At 46.6% G+C, this 8,860-nt stretch overlaps 1 protein-coding gene across 1 annotated transcript; it reads left to right on the top strand.

Moving 5' to 3' along the window:
* The first annotated feature begins 8,077 nt into the window (after nucleotides 1-8,077).
* LOC109149038 lies at nucleotides 8,078-8,581 on the top strand. Its single transcript, XM_019296663.1, has one exon. It carries the CDS (start codon nucleotides 8,078-8,080, stop codon nucleotides 8,579-8,581), a length of 504 nt encoding a protein of 167 aa, XP_019152208.1.
* The last annotated feature ends 279 nt before the right edge of the window (nucleotides 8,582-8,860 follow it).

Genomic DNA, 8,860 nt, shown 5'->3' with positions numbered 1-8,860 from the left:
CTAGGGGAAATGAAGGCTCATAAAAAGAGATTCGGTTCAACGGAAAAGATTACAGTGAGGGGTTTTAAGGTTCAAAAACTAAAGGACCACATTACTTAGAAGTAGGATCAAAGTCATCAAAGTTGCAACTTAGGAAATAAGGTTGCCACCTCGCACAACAACGTTAGAAGCGGGAAATACTAGAACGAGGTTCAATTCAAAGGGAAAGATCAAGGTGAGAGTTTAGGTTCAACAATTTGAGGACCATGTTGATTAAGAAGCTGAGAATTGTAAACGATGTTACAAATTAGGGAGTAAGGAATCAAACAGGGTTTAAAGGAGTTGAAAAGAATTTTCCCACGGAGGGTATCTGGTTTAAGCTCAAGGATAGCAATAATTAGGAAGGGAATCAAAATTCTCAAAGTCACAACTTAGGAAAGATGAGATCGTAACCTTGAACAGAGTCAAATCAAGAGATGAACAAGAACGAGGTTTGAAAGAGTTGAAAGGATTTCCAAATGAAGGGTACCAGATTTGGGCTCAAGAATAACGTGGGTTAAGAAGAAAATCAAGGTTTTCAAGATTACAACTTAGGAAAATGAGGTTGTCATCTTGTATAGAATCAAATTATGAAGGAAACAAGGATGACGCTCGAAGAGATATGGAAGATTTCTCAGAAAGAGACAATTGGTTTGACAAGAAGATGATAGAAAGACGGCTAAAAGAGTGTTAAGGATTCTCTTCCTCGACTCGGACGCAGCTTAACTCTTAGATCTTGCCAGATTCCTTCATAAGCTGAAGTCACTGCTGCTTGCACAAGATTATGGGAAAGAAAACAAGAACAAGGTTCGGAAGAAAAGGAATAACTTGGCAAAAAGGGTGATTGGGTTTGTCTAAGGGGAAGAAAAGATTACCGAGGGTCAGGGGTGGATTAAGAACAAGCTAACGCTTGAAACTAACACGCAAAGAAGGGAACAAAGACGAAGGGAGGTGAAACAAAAGGTACAAGAGCTTACTTCAACGGTTCTCACTTGCATCTACCTCACGACTGTGGGTCTCACACTACCAGCTCGTTTTGAGTCCACTGAAGTCTTCCTCTTAACCTTGTTGTTCCGGATGGACTGTGGAGCCTTGCCTCTCGTAGAGTTGTCTCTTTGAAAGCTTCTTGTTGATCCAACACTAGTAGCCGTCAAACTCCTAACCACACATGAAATTCTTTCATCAAGCTTCCTCTTACTGTTCTCCCGGATCCATTTTTGAACTTGCTGAACTCGGTAGTGGTCGGCTGCACAACGGTAGGCCTCCTTGACTTGGGCACGATTGAACCGCTCGCGTAACTTAACCTTCAGGTATTCCCAACTGAACTCCGGATCTTGTCTACAAGCTGGTCCTTCAAGCATCCACCACGAGTCCGCTTCTTGCCGAAGGTAGAACGTAGCCAACTCCACTTTGCGATTCTCCGGACACACCACAACTTCGAAGATCTTGCCAAGCATCCAGATCCACTCGTCCAGCACTGCGGAATCTTCTTCACCGGCAAAGGTCGGGGGACGGAAACTTGCGACTTGACGTACTAAGTCCCGACTCTCATTCTGAAGAGGGCGATTGTTGAGGAGGGCGTTGCTCAGTGTCTGGGTGATCTGCGTCAGTTGATGGAGGCTTAGAGCTAACTCTTCTTTGGTGGCTGCTTCTGAAAACCTTGCACGATGTCTCGATGGTGCCATCGTCGACTTCTACAGCAACAGCACGATACGGGAGGAAACTTAGGGACCGCACCCTTACCTGGTGCTTTAACTAAAGAGAACCAAAGCTAAAAGGAAACAAAGCACAGATAACACAACAGAAAACGACACAAGAACTCACAACCTCACCGCGCATCCTAGAGTCCTAAGCCTAACACTTAGATTCTTAAGGTCGCTTAAGGGTCTCAAAGCACACTTAACCACTTAGAAAGTCTAGACTTAACTCTTCCTAGGCTCAAACCTAGGCTCAGATACCAACTGTAACACCCCCCCAAACATGTTATAAATAAAAATGCCTTAACACATGCAGATCACACACGAAATACTAGCACAGCGGAAGATAAAAGGATAACTGGATAAAACAAATCCAAATAGGGTGTTATGCCACGTCTACCAACAATGGTAAACGCTACGTCGGTCAAATCTGCAATGTGTACACATCTATCCCAAAGTCAACAAACTAACGCTACATCGACACACATGCCATAAAGCAAGGATAAAGGTACTAGACTACCGGCCACTAAACGTCGCGCTCGTCTAGACATCACCTGAAAGAACACAGATATAAACATGGGACGACGCCCGGTCAGCGATAATGCTGGTAACCCACCAATACCTGTTATGTATCATACATAGGTAGGGTATATATACAAAATCATTTCTAAATGGAATATATATATATAAGTGTAAAGCCAAGAGTAAAAGCCGACATAAGACTCCACACTCTCACAATCAACACGGGAACACATCCCAAGACCACAAGAACAACACGACAAGGATAAAGATACAACACACGGCAACACATGCCTTTGTGACTACACACGTCACAAGAGAGAACAAACAACCACGGGTACACAAGCCCTCGTGACATCACACATCACGAGCTTAAATGCCATCCTTATGACCGGTTCCAACCTTATGGCTACCCCAAACCTTATATCTAGTTCCAACCTTTACCTCCAGGACCCCTGTACTCCAATTCCAACATTATTCCCCCGGGAATCGTCATTCCCCCTCCAACAGTCCTCCAACAAAGCCACCGATTTCAAAGTACACGAGGTATCGTACACATACATGGCAACACATGCCTCCCAAGAATCACGTGAACCTTACACAAAGACCACAGCTCCATAATCACGTCACGGCCACCACGAGGACCGCTGCAATACCTTGGTGACTAGTGTCCCATACCACTAATCGTTCTATCCAGGTAAAGCCACACACCCATCACACCACAACAAGAATCAATCAACAGATCACAACGAAGGTATGAAACATACTCAACCAAGGAATGGGTCACAACCCAATAACAACAACGATGAATAACGCAAGTTATCATCAACCAATTGGAAGGTACAAACAACACACACGCTAGCATTTAGATACCAAACTAGCATCCTTATCAACGGAGAAACTCAAGTTAGTTCCGAGGAACACACAAGACACTTCACGGTTCAACGAAACACAATGTTGAACACTTAGCACGATTCAAGACACCAAATACCTACACGGATACCTATCATATAGTTCTAGACATACGAAACATCAAGAAGACGCTCAAATAGTTCCACAAAAGAAAAACGGGAAGTCAAAATACCAAATACCGAGTCAAATGAATCACGGGGAACAAATCCCAACACAACTCCACTTATGTTCCCGCGGGTGGACCCACGCATAGTGCCCCACCCGTGGTTCCGCCCGCGGGAACACATTCCCACAAGGCTTGTACCCACGGGTAGGGCGACGGGTGGTGCCCCGCCCGCCGTTCTGCCCGCGGGAACATGTCCTGTACTACAAAACACCACTTCGCGGATTTTCATCTCCAAACACAAATTCAAGTCCAAAACATGCCAAATCTCACCCAATACAACAAAATGACTTGAATCATGGAAAATGGCAAGCAATGGCACACAAGAACCATAAACACAAGCTCTAGATATGCATTTTCACAAGACAAATGCATAAAGACTCACATTTCATAGCAAAAGCACAAGTAGAATCCAAGAAATCACATATAGGTAAGCAAAATAGATTTTGTAGAGCGTGGGTTACCTCTTGTATACTAAAAGACTTCACTTAACACATCAACAAGCTCCCCACAAAGCTTAATTTCCAAACCCACTTCAAGATCAAACCAAAAGATCATAAAGATCTTACCTTTAAGAAAAAAGACATCTAAGATAGAACCAAAAACACAAGATGGACTTAGAGCTTACCCTCCTAGATGCTTAAATAGGTGAAAGCTTGAATCTTGGAAGCAAATCTTGGAATCTTGACAAGGTCTCAACTTAGCTTGGAGGAAAAGCTACTCACCTTTCTAGAGAGAAGGTAGAGCTAATATTTTAGAAAGTGTAAAGGATGAAATGAAGATGTCTTCTAGGTTAGGTTACAATACTATCACTTGGTGAAAAGTCAAGAATACCCTTACTAACATTTAGAAAGTGTAAGGAACAAGGGAACTCCCCTCAAAGCTCAAGGTACAACATAACTTTGAAGTTGACTAGTCAAATACTAGTCCTTGATTATTAAAAATCAGGATTTTAGGAATGAATTCCTCAATTGCAATAGGATTAATGTCTCAATTAATCCATGGATTGAATGTGGATTTTTGTGGTGTCACACACAAAGGCACAATCGATCAATAAAACGAGATGTCAAGAAAATATACCGTACCAGTGGGCGCGAGGTGGGCGGTCGACAGCCTGTCAAGTCCCCACTGGAACGTGGCAGTGGGCACGTGGTGGGTGGTCGACCTCCTGCCAAAGCCCCACTGGAACGTGACTGTGAAGAAGGAATCGCTTCGGGAAAGCCCCGAGAATGCACAATTTCGAGTCCAAGGAATTCCATATGTATTATTTTTCAACGCGTTGGAGTGGGTTACCAGCATATCTCGCTGAACAGATATATTTGGCTTTCAGGCACAGACGAGTAGATCACTGGAGCGCGCTAGAAGCTTGGGGCGTAGTTTAGATAGCTTTCCCTGTTGGCCTGCGTGCCGTGATTTTGTATTGATACTGATTGAGGTTTTAGAATTTAGCCTGTGCACCTGAGTTCTCTAGCTCGGGTGTGGCATAGCACCCCGTACTCTTTGTATCGTATTTTGGGATTTAATGAGATTCTACCTTTATTATATAAGTTTTAAAAGTCTTGAAAATCTGGGGTGTTACATCAACATCTATCCAAGAATACATAAGTCTAAAAACAACCCAAACCGGCTCACAGGCCGTTCAACAAGGGACAGGTACTATTCTATCGGCACTAGACATCGCGCTCGACTAGACATCACCTGTAGAAACACAAAGATAAACATGGGATGACGTCCGGTCAGCGAATAATGCTGGTTACCCACCAATACCATTAAGTATCATACAAAGATATGGTATATATACAAAAGTCATTTTCGAGACGGAATACATATATATATATATATATATATATATATATATATATATATATATATATATATATATAAGTTCAAAATCGAGAGAAGTAGTCAACACAAGACTCAACACTCTCACAAGCAACACGGGAACACATCTCAAGACAACAAACACCACATGACTCACAAAAGAGTCAAGGCACAATCTATCATCACCCAATAGACCGCAACCCGACAAGTACAACGCGAAAGAACAAGACACGCTCAACCGGCAATACATGCCAAAGCCACAACTGCCTTTCTGACCACACACGTCACAAGATAAGATCACACAACACTGGCTACAATAGCCCTCGCGACATCACCCATCACGAGTTTGTATGCCTGCCTTATGCGCTGTTCCAACCTTATGGCTACCCCCAACCTTGTATCTTCTTTCCAACCATTATCTCCAGGACCCCAGTACTTCTTAGTCCAACCTTTTCCCTCCTGGGACCGTCGTCCCCCACCAACAAACCACCAACAAGATCACGAATTTCATAATACATGAGGGTACCGTACACACACACACGGCGACACACGCCTTCCCAAGAAAATACGTGAACCTGACACACAGGTCACAACTCCATATTCACGTCACGGCCACCACGAGGACCGCTGCAATACCTTGGTGACTTGTGTCCCATACCACTAATCGTGCAATCCAGGTAAAGCCACACACACCTCACCTCAACAAGAGTCAATCAATGGATCACAATGAAGGTATGAAACATACTCAATCAAGGAATGGGTCACAGCCCAACAACAACAACGATGAATAACACAAGTTATCATCAACCAATCGGAAGGTACAAACAACTCACACGCTAGCATTTAGACACCGAACTAGCATGCATATCAACGAGGAAACCAAAGATAGTTCCGAGGAACACACAAGACACCTCACGGTCCAACGAAACACAATGTTGAAAACTTAGCACGATTCAAGACACCAAATACTTACATGGCTTCCTACCATATAGTTCTAGACATACGAAACATCAAGAAGACACTCAAATAGTTCCACAAAAGAACATCGGGAAGTCAAAAGACCAAATACCGAGTCAAAAGAATCAAGGGGGAACAAACCCCCCACTCATCTCAACATGTTCCCTGCGGGTGGACCCACGGGTGGTGCACCCCCCCCCCCCCGTGGTTCCGCCAGCGTGAACATCTCCCACGAGGTCCTGTACCTGCGGGTGGGGCGACGGGTGGTGCCCCGCCCGTCGTTCCGCCCGCGGGTACACGTCTTGTACCAAAACCATCCCTTTGGGGATTTTCATCTCCAAACACAAATTCAAGTCCAAAACATGCCAAATCTCACCCAACACAACAAAATGACTTGAATCATGGAAAATGCCAAGTAATGGCACAAAGGAACCCTAAACACAAGCTTTAGATATGCATTTTCACAAGACAAATGCATAAACACTCATACTTAATTGCAAAGCACAAGTAGAATCCAAGAAATCAGATATAGGTAAGCAAAATAGGTTTTGTAGAGCATGGGTTACCTCTTGTAGACCAAAAGACTTCACTTTACTGCTCAACAAGCTCCTTACAAGGCTTACTTTCCAAACCCACTTCAAGATCAAACCAAAAGATCATAAAGATCCTACCTTTAAGCAAAAGACAACTAAGATGGAACCTGATGGGGTAAGGACCCCGGCCCAAGAGATAGGGGCCCAAAGAAAATAGAAGTGGGCCAGCGTCGAGAGGAGCCCAAAGAGCAATCGGGCCGAGTCCAGGAGTCGACCGAGGCCCAAGCCCAGGAAAAGACTCGGCTCGAGGAGCCGTTGAGGGCATTAAAGGGGTTCCTTTAAAAGAGAGCTGTTGAAGCATTAAAGGCAGGACCCGGTCGGGCTGTTACAAGCCTAGGAGAGCCGTTGGTCGACCGAGTAATGGCGTCCAACGGCTCCATATCTTGATTAGCCTTGAAGTCGGCCATTAAGGGCCTTCAAGTCGGCAGAGGAGGAGCCACTATATAAAGGCTCCTCCATTCTTGTAAAAGGTAGACATTTTCGGACACCGGGAGAGGGGAAAAATAACAAAGAAATTCCGAGCACTAGCATTACCTCTGAGTTAGACGTACATTTTATTGAGAGGTGTATCCTCCGACCAAAGGTTGTGTTGGACCTCCTTGGGCCCGAAAACCCTAAAACCATCACTGGCACCGTCTGTGGGGATCGAAACGAAGAGTCACGTATCCTCTTGAGTGAGGCGAGTCCGAGGAACGACAGTTAGAACCTCAGTCGAATTAGGAAAACTCCAGACATGGCAGGAAGCGAGGAACAGTCGAGCCGTCATGACAACGGACGGGAGGCCGACCTGAGAAGCCAGCTGAATCGGAGAAGCGCTCGGAGCCAAGAAAACGAGACGACACCGCCGCCGACGCCGCAGATAAACCGGCAATTGCCTCAGGTGCTGCTCACCCCGGAGCAGTTACGCGCAATCGGACGCGCCTGCGCCGAAGCAAGCCTAGGAGTGAGAGAACAGTCCGTCACCCGCCAGCCGCAACGCGAGTTGCAACCACCTCAGAGGCCCGACAACCGGCAATTGAGCCGACGGGCTGAAAGCCAACAGGTACAATCCGTTCATTCCCGGCTGGGTCCCAGCGTTGGGCGTCGGTCGGCAAGAGAACGATTAGGCCGGAAGGAGCCCGGTCGTGCCCCACTAGCCGCCCGCGATCGACAAGCTGCACGAGAGAAAAGCCGAACCAAAAGAGCCAGGACTGAGATTCGTCACGTGGAGCAACCCCGTCCAACCGGCTGAGTCTGAAGTCGGCGAGAGCACGGAATCCACGGGAAATCGCACCCGGGAGAGGGTCGAAGTGGCAAACTTAGTACAGGAGGTGCGAAATCTGAAAGAACGGATGGAGGGAAAAGCCAAATCCCCAGGACGTACGTTACTGACCGCCTTACCATTCTCAGACGAGGTTATGGCTTTTAAGATACCGAGTGACTTCAAGTTCCCGGAACAAGCCACGTTCGATGGAACCGGCGATCCCCGTGAGCATTTGTTGAGCTATCAGGCTAAGATGCAGGTTTTGGGGGTACGAGATCCGGTCATGTGTCGCGCTTTCTTACCCACGTTGAAGGGGTCGGCACAAAGGTGGCTGGTGGCGCAGCCCTCAGGGTCGATTCACAACTTTGAAGAGCTGGCAGACCGCTTCATGAGCCATTACGCCGCTAATATCAAGCCACAAAAGGACCTAACTCACTTGGGTGACATCCGTCAAGACGAAGGCGAATCTTTGAAAACCTATCTGGCCCGCTGGCAGAGAGAAATCCAATCCATAGAGGAGGTCGAGGACCAGACGGCACTCACCTTCTTCATCGAGTCGCTGCGGTCCGGCCAGCTGTACCGAAACTTGAGGGACAATCGTCCGGCCACCTACGCAGAAGCCATTCATATGGCCAACAAGAGGGCCAATACGGAGTAGGCTATGAAGTACAAGCGACAGCGCGAAGTCGGCGGATCCGCCAGCGGAAAGAGAACGCGAGCGGAAGCCAAAGAAAGGCGCCCGGACGTGGCTCGGCGACCCGAAGTTAGACGGCCGTACGACCGACCAGTGGTCCACGCCTATCGGCCGATTCCCGAGCGTCCGGCCCACGAGGTACAAGCGGTTGCCCCGCCTCCGCCTCCGCCGACCGACGATCGCGCGACAAACGAAGAGATGGGTAAGAACTCTAAGTATTGTCGTTATCATAAATCTTATACT

This window comes from Ipomoea nil, unplaced genomic scaffold, assembly GCF_001879475.1.
Source record: "Ipomoea nil cultivar Tokyo-kokei standard unplaced genomic scaffold, Asagao_1.1 scaffold2149, whole genome shotgun sequence".
In the NCBI taxonomy this organism is placed as follows: Eukaryota; Viridiplantae; Streptophyta; class Magnoliopsida; order Solanales; family Convolvulaceae; genus Ipomoea; species Ipomoea nil.
Note: the sequence above shows the minus strand (reverse complement) of the source record. Positions and strands in the feature narration are given on the sequence as shown.

What these genes read in the sequence shown, in the direction of transcription:
- LOC109149038 (XM_019296663.1), top strand. Translation starts at nt 8,078, where the DNA reads ATGGCTTTTAAGATACCGAGTGACTTCAAGTTCCCGGAACAAGCCACG.